At 30.0% G+C, this 20,761-nt stretch overlaps 1 protein-coding gene across 1 annotated transcript; it reads left to right on the plus strand.

The window, feature by feature from the left end:
- On the plus strand, nt 1–17,766 carry LOC134723497 (bactericidal permeability-increasing protein-like). The gene is made up of 15 exons (XM_063587094.1): nt 1–186; nt 721–820; nt 1,197–1,328; nt 3,620–3,693; nt 5,993–6,147; nt 6,917–6,980; nt 7,665–7,756; nt 8,405–8,581; nt 9,442–9,510; nt 10,656–10,820; nt 11,664–11,731; nt 12,066–12,108; nt 12,693–12,756; nt 14,711–14,787; nt 17,211–17,766. Exons 1-15 carry the CDS (start codon nt 84–86, stop codon nt 17,298–17,300), a joined length of 1,473 nt encoding a protein of 490 aa, XP_063443164.1. The 5' UTR covers nt 1–83; the 3' UTR covers nt 17,301–17,766.
- Nucleotides 17,767–20,761: the final 2,995 nt, after the last annotated feature.

A 20,761-nucleotide genomic window follows, 5' to 3' on the forward strand; every position in this document is an offset into this window, starting at 1 on the left:
AGCTTTTTAGAAGGAAGTATTTTCATGTATAAAAATTATTTAATCAATCTTTTATCTTATTTCACACAAAACGTTTAGATGATATGTGGCTTTTAGTAATATTCAGTTTGTTCATATTTTCGAAAGGCCTCTCGGCCCGAAATCCAGGAATCAGACTTCAAATAACGCAAAAAGGGATAGATATCGGTATGTACAAACTAAACTCATCTTTTCCTTTTTGGTGTTTGTCAATTAAAGTATAAATGAAGATATGGTATGATTGGCAATGAGACAATATGTCTATCTGGGACTTTGTCTTTTTTGTGTGACTTTTGTTATATTCCCCGTTAATAATTTTTTTTAATTTCCCCAAACCTATGGTTCAAGAATATCTTTCAGATTTATTGTAGAAATCGGCTATTTTGTGCATGTGTTGTAGTGTATAATGTGTGTGCATGTGGTCATTATCTCTTGATTTCCGCCTTAATTGTTCAAAGTTTTTTTTAAAGAAAGTCGATCGAAAAACATTAATTTGTTTTAAAATTTAAATTGTGTCTGAGCTGAAAGAAAAACTTTCGAATGAGAAACAGAGAACGATAAATATAAAGATGTTTTCAAATTATGTCATTGGTGCTGCTAGATTTGGTTTCCTAATAGCCTTTTTTAATAAATTTTTCTTTCTCTTTTATGTTTTGTATTATATCAAAACAATAGTTTAATTGAATATTTGTGTTCTTCAAGTCAATACTGTGGCGGCTGATTTAGTTTCCAATAATGTAAAAACAATGAAGATTACAACGCAAACTGGAAGTGACATTAACGTAAACTACGACCTGAACAAGTAAGTCATACAACGGCATATAAATGTTGGGGTTTTTAGTGAGTCGTTTTCATTTATATATAATAAATTTTGAAAAGCTCGGTAATGAATAGTAAAAGAAATTATTAAATATAACTTGAAAAACTTGCAGATTTCTTTTATCGTATTATCTGCCCTGTATCACAAAGTTTAATATTGAGCTGTTCAACTTTATTCATGGATTTATCAACTATAATCTTGAAAGTATCAACTTTCGTCTTGGAGTCAAACAAAAACTTGCCTTTTCAAAATTGCTCGTAATGAGTGTTTTGCACCCAATAAATATCATATGTGTCTACTTATTAATACTTGTTAAGTGTAATATTTTTAATATACTTTCAAACTTCATTTCTTTCAGTGTTAAAATAACAAGGTTTCAACTTGGAAAGAGTAGTATTTCACGATATTCAGGAAATAGCCTCAGATGGACTGCAGAAGGGATGAATTTGGATATTGACGGACTATTTCAATATAAATATAGCAGATTTTTGTAAGATTTTCGTCTTCACAGTTTTCATTTGTAGGAAGGGATAATAAAAAGCAACACATTGCTTTTGTTTAAGTGAACGTTATAAGGCAAAATTTCTTTCGTTATATATAGATATACATTGTCCAGGTTTATTTATATATATAATTATATAGCTTACCAAGTCTTTAAAAAAAGGACCAACCAGCAAATTTGATATGTCCTATACGAATAATTTAATTTGGACGTACCGTGTCTTTTGGTTGGTTTACTTTGTTTTGTTTATCATCTCAAAGACAGGATTTTGTCAAGTGAGTGTGACGTCATCCACGCTTTTTTTCATGATTTACGCCGGTATAAAATGTAATTTAGAATAAAACTATAAGAAATTACTCTCATATTTTTTCGGTCTCTTTAAAATAAAACATGAAAAATGTGGTGCAATGTTGATAATAACAAGCTACACGAGTTATGCAGTTTGCACCACATTTGTTATGTCATTTTCTCATAGACAGAAAATTATTACAGTCATTCCATGAAGGTTATGTTATAGAATTGACAATAAAGACAACACCTGTTTAGTTTAGGTTGTTTTATGTAACGTATCCGTTTTTATTCTGTCGTTAGTCACCACTTCAGTTTTGTCATGCATATCTAGATCTATTTTACATAGTCATTTTATAACATTTACTGTCTGAGAACGTATGAATTATTCTAAATAATTCGGATGTTCTTAACTCAGGCAGAAAATCCTAGTCATATAAGTCGCAACGTTTTGAAACATTTGGCATTCTGTGCTCTTCAACCTTATCTTTTCGAACTTTTTTCATCTGAGCGTCATTGGTTAGTCTTTTGTGGACGAAAAGCACGTCTGGCTTATCATGTTTTAAATCTGGTACCTTTTGTTAGCTATTATGCATGTGATTATCTGTCCTATATGTTCTCCTATGTATTTGTATTTAGTCCTGTTATGTAATGTTGTCATTTCAATGTTATATTTAACATTGCCATAAAAGTGAGGGGTTTTGCATGCCACAAATATAGATTCAACCCACCATTTTTTCTAAAAATGTCCTGTACCAAGTCAGGAAAATGGCCATTGTTATGTTATAGTTCGTTTCTGTGTGTATTACATTTTAATGTTGTAATTATTCTGTTGTGCTGTAGTTCACCTCTGATATTTGATGCGTTTTCCTCAGATTTAGTTTGTAACCCGGATTTGGTTTTTTTTCTCAATCGATTTATGAATTTCGACCAGCGGCATACTACTGTTGCCTACATTAAGCACGTTTAGTGTCTTTAAATATCAGCTACGGATGTTATGCGAGCTAATACTCCTATTTCGAGCCTAGTACAAATACAGCTGATATATAAAGACACTAAACAGTTATTTTCTTTTTCCTGCAATCAGTTCTATATATTGTTTGTTATGTGCTTTGAAAGACACAAAACTTTTTTTTTGCATTTATTTCTAATTGCAAATCCCTTGAGACACGCGTAGTTATATTACAATCACACATTCAGCTGAAGACGGATTCGCAAAAAATAATCTCGAATGGTAAACAGTAATACATCGCTCAAGGTAAATAATTATCTATTTAATCATAACAACTAATTTTAACAGTAAAAACAAATAACAAAACGTTGTCCAATTTGAAACAGAAGTGTACGAGTTGTTCTACGATTCAAATTTTTAAAATGAACTTGACCACGCCCACTTGTATTTTTTGTCTATCATGTCATTTTGGTCTTTTGTGGATAGTTGTCTGTTGGCAATCATACCATATCTTCTTTTTTATATTGACATTTACTTAACATGCATGCTAAAATCAACAAGCTTGATTTTTTACACAATCAGACACATTCAAGTTTTTAAATCGATGATTGTTTATGTTTGTATGTAATAAAAAAAATTGTTTAATTCTTATTGCTTTTAAGAAATGTTTAAAAACAAACAGAACGTATAAAGGTAATCCTTAATTTGCCAAAAGCCAAACAATGCGTCATTGGAATGCGACTGTAATACACATCCAGAAGTCACGCAGGTTCATTAAACATTCAACAACAGCAACACACAAATGTATTCCGGCAGCGGGCGGAGCTTTAAAGCGATATCTGCATAGTAAACAGACACAGCATAGCAATATCTGTTGGCATGTATCTGTATAGTAGGACACCGAATTGTAGGATGAATAAATGTATATGTGTGTGTAAAAACAAGATATCAAAACTCAAAGGAAATATAAAGAAATAAACCGTTTTCATTTAAAAAAAATATCATAATTCTCAATAAAAATGTTTTTTTTTTATTTCAGCGAAAAGTATTCAGACAAAGGAAGCTTCACGGTGAATTTTTCAACAATGTCGTTCAAAATTATTATACAATTAGGTATGGAATTTATATTCACACTCAGTAAGTGTTGGTATTGAATATGACATAGGTATAGCCAATTGAAAAAAGTGAAATAAATATCAATAACACAACCTAAAAAAGGAAGAAAAAGAATTATATACCTTTTTCAAAATCTAAATACATCCAATCTTTATCATGTTTATGAATACAAAGATATGCAAAAATGTCTCGGAATAAGATTTAATCCGTTTTAAAGCCAATCGTCCAAGGTACTAACCGGAGTTTTTGAAAAAAAATACTCAGTTTGCAAACTGAAAGCTACGTATATTTTTGTAAGCTTAAAGATATTTGTATAGGCTGAATTGATAAAAGTACCATTATATCTATAGCACATTTGCATGTACATGTTGAATACACTTGTAAGTAATGTGTACAATGTGGACAAGTTCAATTGCATCTGTAATACGACTTAGAGGTTTAGCTAGATGTAAACCCAGGTTTAATCCACCTTTTTCTACATAAGAATAGGTTTGTACCAAGTCAGGAATATGACAGTTGTTGTCCATTCGTGTGATGTGTTTGACTTGATTATGGACTTCGCATTTTGAATTTTCATCAGAATTCGGTGTTTCTATTATTTTCTTTTTTAGAGCGAGACAATAACAAAAGCAACCGATCCGTGTCATTACGTTGACGTAAATGACTATCAGTCTTTTTTTTAAATAACAAATTATTTTACCAGCAGGTAAAAAAAATTATTTGAATGATTGAAAATGTTGAAAAGACGTGAGCCATGACTGACGGTATAAGAACCTCATGGGTAGCCAATGTCGTTAAACATGTTAAAATGGTCCTCTTGTCGGGGTTATGTAACTTAGTTGTAAGATAAGAGAGAGATAATCTGCCCACGAATGCCTTAGAACCATCCTGGACTATTATCTTTTAAAGTAGTTGTATGACCAAACCTGATATATATAGTAATCTGACTACTTTTTCTTTTGATGTAAATCATTTAGCCGAATGACACATGTTTAAGTTTGCATACAAGGCCACTCTGTTTTAATTTGTTGTCCAATCATGTAACCTGCAACAGCATTGATCATGGTACTTGCGAATGATTTTACTGTTTTAATATAATGTTTATGATTTCAACATAATTCATGTGAAGCTTCCTTCCTCTAAACAAAATCACACACAAGAAACGCACAAAAACATAGAAAATCATGAACACCACCTTATTTAAGAAACTTCATACGGATGTTTAATGCTTTGGTGAGGAATCATGATTGAAAACCTATATAAAACATTTTTTTTTTTAAAAGGACATTTTATGAAAATCGAATTATATTATCTACACATCATAATATAATATAAGGGATATTAACCAGAGTTATTTTACATTTATCACAAACAGGGGCTAGCCAACACTAATTCATTTGAACTTTATTAACGTTTAAACAATTTTCAATTAAACATATATAATTCTAGTACGCCAAATCTACTTTTTTATGTTTTGAATATTTATGACTATACCTACATAGATTTTACTTTGAGGTCGTCCATCTGTATCAACATCAACTAAAACATTAACTTTGTTTTGACAGACCGTATGCGTTAATTTTAATGTCAAAAATTTTAATATCACATAGGGATATAAGATGTAAGCACTCATTGAAATAATGTTCATTGAGTGACAGAACATCATATATATATATATATATATAAAAAAAACAGAAGATGTGGTATAAATGCAACTCTCCACAAGAGACCAAATAATACAGAAATTAACTGATCTCAAAAGAAATTTATTAAAGTTGGAAAGTTTCTTTTTCTTTTCTGTTTTTCTTCTCTTATAAGGTTCTGTATTAATTCTGTTGCATATGAGTTCAAAAAGTCGGTCAATAATGGCGCAAATTAAGTACAAATTGGAAAACAGATGGTCTTCTAAAATATCAGTTTACAAAATTCAACAAATATGCTGTCGATTAAAAAGTTCAGTATTTAGATGACATTATCTTCGCTGTTGTTTCATGGGTCAGTATGGTATTTAACTAACTAGTAAGAATTTCATGGCTTAAAATATAAAATTTTGTAACGTAGATTTAACTTAGATTTAAGAAAGAAAACTTCGTTCAATGAGATTTCGTAGTCGTGTGGACTGTAAGAGTAAAACGTAGAAAATTACAAAGTGTTTAATGTAACTGCAAAATCGTTAAGATTGTTTTTCAAAACTCCACACCTTCTTATTTGCAGTGGTTTTGTTTATTACGATTTACTAGTTTTTTTCTTAATCATTAATTAACCCTTTTTTTATTTAATTTAACACATATTGAAGGGACTGACAGTAGCGGAAGGCCAAATTTAAAAGCTTCTCAATGTGTTCCTTCAAGTGGTACAATAAAGTATGTATTCCATGGTGGAAAAGACTGGATAATCAAACTATTCGCAGAAAAGGCAATTCGGGCTATTCACCGTCAAGTAGAGAAAAATGTAAGCTATATAGGAAGTATTTAAATGGGGTTACTGTATGGTTAAATCATGTCTTTATAAATGGATGCTTAAGTGTATTATCTTTCAAATATAAGATGATTATATGTCAGGTCAGCTTTTTTCTACTCAAATACAAATTTTCAAAGCATTGAGTTTAAGAAATGTTCATAACACGCCTTTTTGCCTTTTGTGAGGAGACACATATGATATGCCCTAACTTTTGTTTTAAAAATACATAGAACTATGTTCTCATAGCACTATATTGGTAGAAAGAGAAGCGAAAAAATACAAAAAGGATATTCAAAGTAACAAGTCGAAAAGTAAATCGATAACGCCATGCCCAAAACCAAAGAACAAAGACAACTAACTGATAACTAAACCTTAAAAACATAACAAAATAAAACAAAGACAAAGCCCACACAAACCCCATTAAAACCGGAAATGATCGCAGGTGCTCCTAATAGGTAAGAAGATTATTCTCCAAATGTTGCACCCGTCGTATTTCTTTTAAAAAAAAAGAACAAACCCAATGATAAAACTTATTAAATACATTTCATTCGAGGAAAAGAAGCAAGATTGTAGTTCCGACAATTGGAACATATTTGTCGTTATGTCGACAGCTCGCAAAAGAGTCCGTTTTGAGAGGATTCTAATTTTCAATTGGTCTTTACAAAAACATTTATTGTAATATTATCTATCATCGCTATGCAAAATGTCCAAATACATCTTCATGAGGAAGACAACTTATAATGATTAGTTTACCTTGTAGTTCTGTGGAATCTTCAAGAGTCTTGTCGAGAAGAATGCACACAGCATTATTTCAAATGTGAAAGGTATTTTTTTCGACTTTTTTACTTTCAGGGAAAAAACTGAAATTATGTAACTGCGTTTTATCAAATTTTCACAACACATTTTATTGTATATAAATCTACATATTTATAGAATTATAGAGAACTGTATCGTAACAAAAAATAATTTAGTAGTTTTGATAATCTTATAAAAGCCCACAAAAGCAGAAGTTTGTCAAATTATCTTTTTTCTATTTTTTCCACTTAATACAGACGATACCTTTAGACGTATTATTTGATGCACATGACGGTTGTCTAGCTTCAATGTACTAACCAGTATTGCTTAAATTAAACCAGTTATGATCAAATGAATTTAAAATTGAAAGGAAATGTCACTTAGTTATAACCTATGCACTAAACATTAAGACTGCATATAAACTACTACACATTTTTCATCTCATGTATACCATAGATTTTTTTTATACCTAACATAGTCGTTAGGTATAAAAAAAAAAAATCCCAAGCCATTGTGCCAAATGATTGATGCAATGTCATGGATCAGTGATCACGTGATCTGGTAAATATTTAAACTTTCGAGAATTTTATTTGTTTTTCACCGGTTAACATCGCAGGCCAAAACATATGACACTTGAATTATTATGTTTTAAAAACAATGAATTTATACACCAATGCATTCAAAAACAGTTATTTTTTCTATTTATTTTACAGTTCAGATTCCAGTAGGAAATTCGATGATAGTTGACTATAGGCTTATATCAAGTCCAAGTGTATCAACGAATTATTTGGAAGTATACCTCAAGGTATACAGTTTAGATTAGATATGCATTTATATATAACAATCACATTTAAAACAACGTTTTTAGTTTGAAATATATCAAAATGAACTGGAATTATATAGAAAACAACTTTTTTAGTTTGAAATATATTAAAATGAACCGGAATTATATTAGAGTTATAATAAACAAATATTTACAACATTTTTTAAAAGAAAATGAAATCAAATGAAATCAATATAATTGCAGTTCCTGTTATCGAATATGGTTTTTTCCTATTCATTATCAAGAGACTTCTATTTTGAGTACGCAACTCCTCTTTAAATATTATGTTGTTTTATGAATTGTCATCAAATAATGCAATTTACGCCAAATGTTTATCTTTTTATTGCAATAGTTTCCTAAAGCAGCCATAGACCATGCATTTGCTATGTGCACTATTTGAGAAATCATTGGATGAAAATTACTCGTAGAACATATTGTGTTAAATGAAATAGTTGATACATGTTCTTCGACGATTGGAAGCATAATTTGCATATATGTATACGAACTTAAAATGGTTTAATAAATTCACTATTTTTGCAACCCCATTTGAATAACGTTATGCATGGTTTTATGTAAATATTTTGTATCAACTGTCATAAATAAACTATTTAATTTATAGTCTTTATACAGGGATCGGTACTGTGGCGTTACAGTCAACCTGAAACACCATATTCAGCGCCTTCTTTCCCATACAATTACTATACTACAAAAATGGCCTATGTAGCAGTATCTGATTATGTTTTCAATACTATGCTTTACCAGGCGTATAGACACAACATGATTGGGATGAATATAACCTCAACAAACGTAAGTATATTCATCATTAAGCATGATACAATATCATTGTGTTTTCTACGACTTATAAATATCTTCGAGAGCTTTAAGTACTAATACTGTTACAAAAGTCATGAACAGTATCTCATTGATCTTATATTATATTTTATTCTATCGCAAATTATTTTGGTAAATTATCAAATGTTGCTTTTCAAATATTCTCATACTAGTTAAAACGGGTGGTAAAGATTTATTTACGTGCAAAGTGTTTTGCCAGTTTTTCCGTGATTCATGAAATCTGTAAAGGAAATCAGCGTGCAAGAATTTTTTTATTGTTCGTTCATCGTAAAATGAAAACTTTATTTCGTTTTCTTTTGTACAAATAACTTCCCGTTACGCTCCTCCTTTAACATCGGACTTATGGTCTATCATGGTTACGTAATCAGCTTATGGGTTGGAGGTCGTTGATTTACACCAAGGCTAAAATTTAAGACTTTGAAATTGAAATGTGCTCCGTCTCCGCTTGGAGTCGGTATATGTTCTCCGGGCAGAGTTACGCTGATTTCTGAGAATTGGAACATTGTGAATAACCACATTAACAATATATCATTTGGTGCCAGTGAAATACAAATAAGGTACCTCGTACATCATGTACATATTACATTTCATATATTCTTTACTCGATACCAACTTAAAACTTGACATGTACTTCATGTAGTGATATGATACTCTTTTAGGTTAACATTTTACCTGACATTATTTTGATGAAGGTATATTTCAAAAATACATATTACAATTAGAAATTGTAATTGTGAGATTTATAAATGCAGTTCAATTAAAAACGCATTTTCTTCAACAATAAAATCTTTATATTTTGTTTGACTAATTTGAAGATTGGATCTAGGAGGAGTATGCTGAACACCACCTGCTCAGATAATTGCATTGGGAGACTAATTCCTCAGGTGAAGTATTTTTCAAAAAAACAATATATTCATTCTTGTATACTTTTGTTTATATTCCCCACAGTTAAAACAAACCGAAATTGCAGAATATTTTTTATGCATATCAGCAACCCTTGTTTCCCACGTCGAATACCGCGAATAATAAGTAACTTTTTTGCCAACATGCACATCATCTTATTCCACGGAGGCAATTGAAGAATTCTAAAACTAAAACAGTTTCTTGCAGCCATTTTTATATTCATCACATGAAATAATAAAACAAAATGCCCTTTAATTAATATTAGTATATAGAACTATTTTATCTATAAAATATGAACAGTTATTTTCTTTAAAATCATCACATACATTGGCATTTCATGATAGCCTTAAAGGCATACGATACAGTTTTGATCCCGTATTTAAAGTTTGATGAAAATTTCCATATAGACGATTTGTTTCTCTGATTAAATCAAATATGTTATAAAAAATATACCTTCATGAGCTACTTTTTGAGTTAAATGAGATCAAAATTGTGTATATTTCCCCAAAATTATGATTTGTTACCGTATTTTCCTTTTCGAAAGAAAGACATTACTTTTGTGTTTTAAAAGATAAACACAAATTGTTTTTTGTTAAATAATTTGTAATTTCTGTATTCTAAATATGTATGCATGTTTTGCTGTATAATTATCAAAATTAAAACAATTGCACTATTTACAGTATTTTAAAATTTGGTCCATATAATCTCCATACAAAATGAAACTAAATGTCGTTTATAAAAATGGGGTTCCATGCACTCGTTTTCAAATTAAATCAGTTTGAATGATAAAAAATCAGTCGAAAAATGCCTTTTTTTCACTGACGTCGCATAAATAACATTTTTCGTTAGCAACGTCATTATCTTCCCTGGAACTATCGTATGCCCTAAATTGTCTTTTTATACATTAGGAAAATCCATACACAGACAACACTTTGAACTGTGAAAGGTTAAATAAACAAGTGGCATATATGATGCAAAAAAACTTAATTTTGCTTTCAAATAAATAATCACTGTTTTTTCTTTTTTATCATGATTATTCTTTTTATCTTAATTTGATTGCATTATTCTGCCTTGCAATGTCTTTAGAATAACAAGAAAGCTAAATGTGTTCATACATTTTGCATAGCTTGCGAAGTCTTTCCCTAATTGTTCAGTAGAGCTTCATATGAAGAGTACAAAACAACCAGTAACTAACATTGGTAGTATTGTTAGTGTTACAGCAGAATGGAATATTAGTGTGTATGTCAGAGAATTGGACAACAGTCTTCATTACCTGTTTAGAGTTTCAGCGGTTAGTACTATGTATACTATAGTATATACTTATAGTTTTTTAACATCTTATGGTAGTTTTTGCACTTATATAAAGCCCTGAAATTCATCAGTTACATTTTCAATACTATTTATTATTTTAAATGTCTAAGAGTTACAACTTTGTTTTTCTGTGCAAACAATTTTCTTGCAGCTTTCAACACAGAGTCTTATTCTTTCTTCAGTTGTTACTGTGTATATACATTCGTATATTTTTGTTAAAACAATTTAAAAAAATAAGTGTCGGACTATGCTGTAGTAGCATTGTCGAAGCAGGGTGCACATTTTAATTATTCTCTTCAAATCTATATATATATATTTGCTTTATACAGGCTTCCTTTAGTTTTGATCGGTTATTTGATATATTGAGGCTTTGTTATATCTACGAACATTAAAATAAATGCTACCATGAGATAGAAATAACACTATTTATGCCGAATATGTCGAAACGCTTTTCTTGATTGCCTTCAATCGGAACACTTAATCTTAAAGTTCTCATAGCTTAGAATATCCAATTATATAAATAAAGGCAATATTAGTATACCGCTGTTTGAATATAATACTAAGGAATAAATATGATCAAAAGACCAAAAAAAAGTAGCCAAATCCAAATAAGGTCAACTTTGCATGTGAAATGTATTAATCTAACTTCTACATAATCACTGAATTTATTTACTGATAATTTTAAGAAATTTAGGGGAATACCGAGACTCTAGCATGCCACATACAACTTAAACGGGTGTTGTTTCAGTAAAACTGCAAATAAGTGTCCATAATTAATATTGAAACCATTAAGTCGTGTTGAGGTTTTTTGATTTTACTATAGGTTGGAGGGTCAAAAGTAACCCCAAGACTAAATGATGGGATGATTTATGGGCAATTATCAAAAAGCGAGTAAGTACATGAATTGACGTATATTTTATTTTTTCTGTTCAGAGTTTTAACTCTTATAACTTAACTTATGTCAATTTTAAAGCACGATGTTAAGCTAGCATTCGTGTTTTTGAACCTTCATAATTTAAACTTGACAACCACAAGCATTGAATTTGGCTTGTCAAGAAGATTAAATTATCAGAAACGTATTTTATTATTTCAAATAAAACACAAACACAAACAAAATGATATGAATTCATCTTTTAAATTCAAACAAACGTCGCAAGTACAATTTATGCTCTTTATGATTCAAACACAATGCTAACAAAATAAATGTATGTAAATTTATTTTTAGAATTCAGACAAACGTCACAGACTCTGTAATAGGTGCGATTGATGTAAGTTCAGATATTTCACACTACACACGCATACGTTCATATGTTAACAACATGTTCATATTATGCTTTTAAAATCATTTAAATTAGAAGCAATTCAACTATCAAAGCAATTTATAATATAAACGAACACTTTTCACTAGAAGACAATTCATCATGATAATCATGATTCTACCTGCCTTTTATTTTGAATACATTCTTTTTTAAATCAAGTTTATCATGTTCGATGAAGTTATTGGTGTATGAGTGAAGAAAAATAAGAATTTAAAAACTTATAATGAATACCATGATTAAAATGGTGTACGCCAAAAACGCATGTTGTCTTCAAATGGTTCATCGGTGACGCTCAAAACAAACACATTGAAAAAGGAATACAATGTTGAAAATATCAAGACTCAAAATAACGAGAGGCTTTTACAAAAATGAGGCGTTTACCATGTTTTAACTGTGCAAAAAATAAAATCACACATTAATAAATTTGTTTGTTTGATATTGATTTTTTTTTTATTTCAATAAGACACTCCATTTCATAAATGTCATTGATATCGATAGATATAGATTTATCATAACATATCATCTTTAAACAGGAAAAGGCATTAAAGTTTCTGGAAGATGACATTATGACGCCATATTTAGCACCAATGGTATCTGGTAGGTGTGCATACATTTACTAACATTTCCATTCTCAATTTTAATTTTATAAACGGTTGCAGACGATACGTTTGTTTATATGAAAGTCCCTTCAAAGTTGAAGGTATTTAGTTTGATCGCTGCAACCATAATTATCAAAAGGTATTAACAGAATGACTAAACTGACCCAATGTCAACCTTACCTGAAAATAGAATCAGAAGCAGGAAATTTAAATAAGAATGTGTATCTTATATCATGACAGTACCTAAGCCTCGGATACTTATGGTAAGCCTTCACATACAAGTTAGATTTCTTGACCTTCAATATACATGATATATTGATAATATACCTGAAGGTAGCATATATGAATATGACATGAAATAACATGACATGACATTATAAATTGGTTTCAGTCTTTATTATGGTGTTTCGATGCTTGCTATTTGTCAAAGCATTTAACAGGTTCGTTGAAAGTAATTTACAATTACATGATATATCAACTGAAATTCCGACTATACTCAAATATAAGAAGAATGTATTTATTGTCTACATGTAATACAAGAACAGTTATCTTAGTTTACCATTCTTCTAAAAATTAACTATGCTTGATGACAAGGTTAAGGTTTTGATTAAAGAGAACATTATAATAGTCATGCTTTTAAAAAAATGTTGCAAACCAGTGTTTGAATACATTTTCATATGTTGAAGATTTTATATCTGATAACATCTAATGGCCGAAAAAAGTACTAATTCAGTTTATTTATTTTTTAAATTGAAAAAGTTCAAAAAAACTTACAAACTCAAACAATACTAACCAACAGATATAGAAAATAAGAACAGAAGTTATAATCCTGACGAGGAAAAAGATGGTTTTAATCTAGTTTGATAGAATACACACATTTTGACAAAGTTAGACATACTTGACTGCTATGATACAAGTTATAACTACGGTTAAGTTGAATATTTAGAAGATCAAGCGCAACCATATCTTCATATGAATTATTATGTAAAACGTGAAATAAGTATGATCACCATACATATATGTGTTTGACGAAGAACTGTCATCATACCTGCTGGAAACCTCACATTCTAATGCAATTAGTTTGTTACGATAATTTTCATTGGACGTTGATAAATATTTTGAGGGGTTAGATTCCACGTTCTACCAGTCCGTAACTAAGAAAGCCACCATTTTGAATTCCGATTTTTTTGGATTTGCAATTTCTCAAAAAAATTAACAAGATATTCTCATTTTGAACCTCAAAATCTTCTTTTTGTCTATATTGAAACCATTATGAAGCGTACGAAAAGTAAAAAAACGTTTAGAATTCATGTTTGACATCCAGATTAAACACATGACGTCACAGTGTTAAGATGCTAAAAACAATGCGACAGTTTCGCGGACTTTTTCATTAATGCCATTTTTAAGACAAAAAATAACATTTATTTTAAGATGCGGCATTAGAATGGAGATAACTGTATTGTATTTTAAGCTTGGCCTTCGTAAAACTTGATTTTACTGTCGCAAATATCCGTTTACCTATCTCCGCTCCGCGTCGCTAGGTAAACTGAATTTGCGACAGTAAAATCTACGTTTTACGAAGGCCAAGCTTAAAATACAATACAGTTATCTCCTAATTTGGAGGGCCACACTTTGAATGTTTAAGAGCTTCATGATTATAAAATCATAAAAGAATATCAAAAGTGTTGTCATCTTTGTTTAGAAAAGTATCAAAAAGATATTAAAAAAAATAAAATGAGCAAAAGGGATGAGGGGGTAGGGGTCAAAATCTATTTGCCCAAAAAAATAGCAACTCCGTACCTAAATAAGGAGAAGAGAAAAAGACAAGCTTTTGCACACACATGAAATGAATAAAAAACACAAACCAAAAGAAGGATCGATACTCAGTTCTTACTACACTTGAGGCATTTATTGTGTTGATAAACACACGTTCATATACTTGTCTGTTTTAGGTCTATGTAAAAGAGGATTTCCACTACCAAAAATGGACAACTTTCAATTCGTACAACCTGAACTGAAACTAAAGAAGGTAAAGCTAATCGGCTTTTTTCGTTTACATATTAAATTGAGGAAGTTAAACTTTGTAAAATTTGAAATAACCTTATTGATTTCATACTTCATTGAAAACTCATTTATTTGAGAGAGAAAAGGTCGAAAGTGGAAAAAATTGTGAAACCGCTTCATTCCATAAAACAAGTAATATTGCATAAATTATTAAAAATAATAAGATGTCAATGGAAAAGTAGAATTTAAATGCTCTCGATACGGAAATATTTTTTGACATTACCTAACAATAAGTCCATAATTAAACGAACTCAGTTGAATCATAATAAAATAAAATGAACAGATCATTATACATGCGACGCAGTTCAAGTATATTAGGAAGTTTAATTAGTGCGTGGTTTTTATCTCATGAAACAACCATGTGATATTAACTTAGTGCACATCACTGCATTACTCTAACGGGAAATATTATTCATTTTAAAAAAAAAGAACGTTATAATTACATGAATTATGATATTTCAAATCCGATAGACACAATACGGTGCTAGTTTCAATCATATGCATTAACACCTAAAAAAAGGTTTGTTTTCAGATTTGAAAAGAACTTGATACGTCTACTTCATATATTTTTAAACATAACATATAATGATGACACAACGATTTGTCTTATCTGTATGTAATGTTGATAGCTGAATGCAAACATGGCAAATATAAACTTTTAATATAGAATATTAAAGAGCAAAATAAAAGTCATCAATGCATGAATTCGAATGAACAAAAATAAATAAAAACACATATTTATATTAATCGAAAAGATCAAAATTTACCTTTTATAATGTTTGGTCTTCAATGGTGTTCAACTTCGTACTTTAAACTTTCTTTTCTTCGGCGTCGCCGATGAGTCTGTTGTTGAAGAAATGCGGTCGGCGTACACTATTTTTATACTGGAATCTATGATGAGTGTTGTCTCCAAAATTTATGGAGGACACAAATAACCTTACTTTTATGTTAGAGTTATGTTAGAGTTCAGAGTTATCTGTGTTTTAAAAACTAACAGACTTAGAAAAACCCAATTGCGCGTGTTCGTTATCTAACTTTATCTATATCTCTGTTTATAGAATATTAAACATTTACAGATCACACTTCGTTGATTGATTAGATTGAGTCTAGACGAAAATACAAACGAAATGTAGATACATATTATTAAGTCTGACTCCATAAGTCTTAAATTGTTTATTCTAGACTTTTTATTATTAAGTTTTACCAATGTATTAATCAAATATGGGACGACTTTGGTCGAACCGGTGAACGGACTTGACATGTACAGTAAATGCTCTTTTAATGTATTTTTTTATTATGGAGAATATGGTTGTGATGGCAGATCTTAGTTTCTGTTTTATTCACTATTATTTTGTTAATACACCTGTCTATCAATAGATACTTTATGCCGGATCTAAATTGTATTTCAATCTTTCCTCGTTATGTTGATATTTCATTGCTACATATCCAACATCTACTTTTATTTCGTCAATTCAAAAGAAAATGAATGTTATGTTATTGTTAATAACTGATGATGACCAGTTGTAAATATATAAACTTTTATGCAATTGTCATGCAAGTGACAGGTTCAGCGCTATAAAACCAGGTTCAATCCGCCATTTTCTATATTTGAAAATGCCTGTACTAAATCAGGTATATGACAGTTGTTTCTCATTCCTTTCATGTGTTTTATCATTTGATTTTGACATTTGAATAGGAACTCTCCGTTTTGAAATTTCCTCGGAGATCAGTATTATTGTGATTTTACTTTTAACATTGCTTCAACGACGGCTAGTCACTCATTTTATATGTTAATAATTTTTAATTGGACAGCAACAAAAATAGGTAGAAATTGAAAAACAGGAATAGGACACAATCTGTTAAATTGTTTATGTCTGGCGTATTAAGTTATAATCCTGGTACCTTTGATAACTATTTACACCACTGGTTCGATGTCACTGCTGGTGGACGTTTCGTCCCCGAGGGTATCACCAGCCAAGTAGTGAACACCGACGTGTTGACATGAATATCAATAATGTGGTCATTTGTATAAATGTCCTGCTACCAAAACTTTGAATTTTTCGAAAAAAATAAGGATTTCTCTTATCCCAAGCATAGATTACCTTAGCCGTATTTGGCACAGCTTTTTGGAATTTTGAGTCCTTCATGCTCTTCAACTTTGTACTTGTTTTGCTTTATACATATTTTGATATGAGCGTCACTGATGAGTCTTATGTAGACGAAAAGCGCGTCTGGCGTATTAAATTATAATCCTGGTACCTTTGATAACTATTTATGTTACTTTTTTTAATTTGGATATTTGAAGAACTACATGAATATAAAACTAAATATGTTAATGACTAATATGTAGATTACTTGTATTACGTGCAAAACAATTCTTATTTTCAGAACGCAATCCTTATTGAGACAAATCTGAAGTACATTCCTAGGAGTGGAAAATCAACTGTCCTAAGATTTTTGTCAAAGGAAGATATTTAACCGAAAACATGTATTCAGAAATAAGAAGCGTAAAAAAGAAACCATGTAAAGATGTTTGATAGTACTTTCTGGACTTTAATTTGTCAGTACTCTAACACAACTGTCCCAAGTTCGGAATGGGTATTGTCCAGCAGCCGTGTTTAATCACGACACACTATGTAAGTGCATCTCCCATATAAGGTGCCTGTATTTTAGTTGGTTTTGTTTGTTATTGTATATTATATTTTTTTGTTCGTTTATTGCTTTTTACATTAATCTAGAAGTCACTTTCTCGTTTGAATTGTGAAATATTTGTTATCTGTTAGACTTTTATAACTCATTATGAGTTTTAAGTTTTGCTCTCTGTTGAATATCGTACGGTGACTTATAGTCTACGTATGCTTCATGTTTGTCTGTAGTCATGCTAGTGAAGAGTTGTATCGTACTTTTTTTATATACAGCTCTTTTTAATCTTGTACATTTATTAGTTCAGTTATTCTTTATTCAATTACAAATAAAATGTATTTTCTAATATTTATGTACATAAATATCATCAATATATTTAAACTTATATTTGAATAAGACACACTTATAAATAAAGATACAAATATCAATTCTAAGATTTTGAAATGAATTTGAATCTAAAATTTATATACGACCCAAAATTTACTACCAATTGCGTCCATGGTATATGTCTGTCTAAATTTAACATCAAAATTGTTTTTAATTTTCCTTGTGTTATTCTTATGTCCCACCTACGATAGTAAAGGGGCATGATTTTTTCTGTTCTGTGCGTCCGTTCGTCCCGCTTTAGGTCAAGGTATGTTTTTTATGAAGTTTGAAGTTCAATCAACTTATATTAGTTAACATTTTCCCTATGATATGGTCTTTCTAATTTTTAAGCCAAATTAGAGTTTTAAACCCAATTTCACGGTTCATTGAACATAGAAAATGGTAGTGCAAGTGGGGTATCTGTTTACTGCAGTGAACGCATTCTTATTGTTTTGCTTTTATTTCATTTGGGATTGAAAAGTTGTAGAAGCGTCATAACCACAACCTTTGTTATGCTTGGTAAGAAAATGTAAATATGTGTTTGCAACTTTCTGTAACGAAGAAGCAGAAGATATCAAGCAGAGATAGAAAACTCAGATGTCAAGGACAAAGTAACACACCAGTGCCAATCAAACAACAAAACAAAACAAGTTTACCAAACACTTTATACATGTACATGATATAAAAAACACTAAAGACTTATCCATAGGGATAACAACATAGGCCCTGTGATATAAAGTGCTCCAGAAAGGAAGGCAGATTCTTTACTTACTCCACTCGTGGTGGTTTCTTGGTCAGTTCAAAGTTGATAATTACTCTTTGTCGTCAATGTCAAAACATATTTGATTTTGACTAAAGAAACACACCGCCGTGGTTATATATGACCCATATAGTCCGTAATAGTTAATCAACGTACAATCTAATCTTAAAAATATTTGAAGATGTAACTTCAGTTTTAGCATTTAGAACTAGTGTTCCAATAGAGTCCGTGTCACCAAAATCGTGTCCTATCCTGTCTAGTAGAATAACACACATTCACGACAAAGAGACAAAAAGACAAACAGCAGTCAATAGAAGACTTCACAGCAATAAAACGATTTCACCATAACCAGAGAAACAACTCAAAAGATAAACAAATGACATCGGTAGTGATGAACCCTGCCAGTAAAAAATACTGTTATAGGTTACCTTAAATGATGTCACAAGGAGACAAGATTTTTATGACAACAAATTGAATAAAAAAGTTATCACCTGTGACAGCCTTTTCCAAAACAGTTATTCAAATTCAAAATCTGATTGCTTCTGTAAAACTTGAATTAATGGTTTTATTACCATTCAGATATAATGATGTTGCTTTTTCAATGAACAATGCTTCCTTCGTCTCCTTTTTTTTACGTATACCCCAAACTTGACTTTAGCGGTCATCTCATTATTCGATTCTAATATGACAATCAACTGGCAGATATGAAGGTATAGATGTAAATGAAAGGTTATGTTTTATTTGTAGAAAAAATGATTTGAATATAATTGTAGTACTTTTTAACCGTCCAATTGTCCGTCGACCCATGGAAGTATTATATTGACTTCCATGGTCGACCTAACAACTTCTAACGCGTGCTACATAACCTATTAATCAAGATTCTTGACTAATATTTTTAGCATGATCTTTTATCTTATCTAATGTAAATAAACAAAACAAACAAACAAATAATTTATTAAAGTCTCACCTCTTTAAAACATTTGATATACAACACAATATAATATTAACAATTTATAAAAGAGCCACTCTAAAAAGAGTTATGAGAGACTGTAAAAACACAGATTAAAATACATTTATATTACATCTATTACATATATCAATATATCTTAGCATAAAACACCATACTATTAAAAAAACACGTGTACAAAAGAAAACAAACAACATTATAAAAACTTATTACGAGTACAAAATACACTTTCTCTTAAAAAGTACTTCATGGCAGATTTTGGCTGTAAAATAACAAACTCTATCATCATGAAACATAAATAAAAACTTTTCTTCATAATCATTACTTAAATTACTAAAACTACTTTCTATATTACATACACTGTTAAAAAATAACGTTCGCAGATCTGTATATTCTGGGCATTCTAATAAAACATGTTTTTCATCTTCAATTATATTCAAATCATTTTTTCTACAAATAAAACATAACCTTTCATTTACATCTATACCTTCATATCTGCCAGTTTCAATTTAAATCGGAGCAATACCTGCTCTAAATTTAGCATATGCACTTTTATTTTTACCGGGCATAGTAATACTTAAATATTTTTCTGTACAATAATTTGATTTAAATAACTTGTAAGTACGCAATTTACTGCTTTCATTAGCTAGTAAATTTGAATTCCAATTATTTTGGTACATAATAAATAGATTGTTTTCCATATCTTTGTATGTCACTCTTATGAATCATAAACTCTTTTCATTGTAGTTTCTTCTTGTTATATTTTCTTTTGCCAATGAATGATTTGACTTTATATTACCTTTAAATGACTCGGTTAATTAGAAATATATAATTTTTGTTTTAATAAGCTCTATTTTATTTAAATTTCTTATAATTTCTAAAAGTGTCCTAAATCCTTTCATAACATTATACTCCCTTGTTAAGTTTGAAAATTTCTGATTTTATTTTTTTTCAAATTGTTTTGAATATAATTTTAATCTTTGAATCTTATTAATTGTGATTAATTTAATTTTTCCTATGAATTGTTTTTGCAATAAATGAAACACAAACACACACATATATATATATATATATATATATATACAACTCGTCTAAACATCAACCCAACAATGTTAGATCTGTAAATTTGCTTTCGCAAATTTTTGGTTCTTCCCTCGACGGGATTCGAACCCATGCTACTGTGATATCGTGACACCAAATCGC

This window comes from Mytilus trossulus, chromosome 6 (assembly GCF_036588685.1).
Source record: "Mytilus trossulus isolate FHL-02 chromosome 6, PNRI_Mtr1.1.1.hap1, whole genome shotgun sequence".
Lineage (NCBI taxonomy): Eukaryota > Metazoa > Mollusca > Bivalvia > Mytilida > Mytilidae > Mytilus > Mytilus trossulus.

Coding starts and splice junctions, on each gene's coding strand:
- LOC134723497 (XM_063587094.1), top strand. CDS start 84: ATGTGGCTTTTAGTAATATTCAGTTTGTTCATATTTTCGAAAGGCCTC. Junction 6,148..6,916: donor ACCGTCAAGTAGAGAAAAAT/GTAAGCTATATA, acceptor TTTACCTTGTAG/TTCTGTGGAATCTTCAAGAG. Junction 9,511..10,655: donor TTGGGAGACTAATTCCTCAG/GTGAAGTATTTT, acceptor CATTTTGCATAG/CTTGCGAAGTCTTTCCCTAA.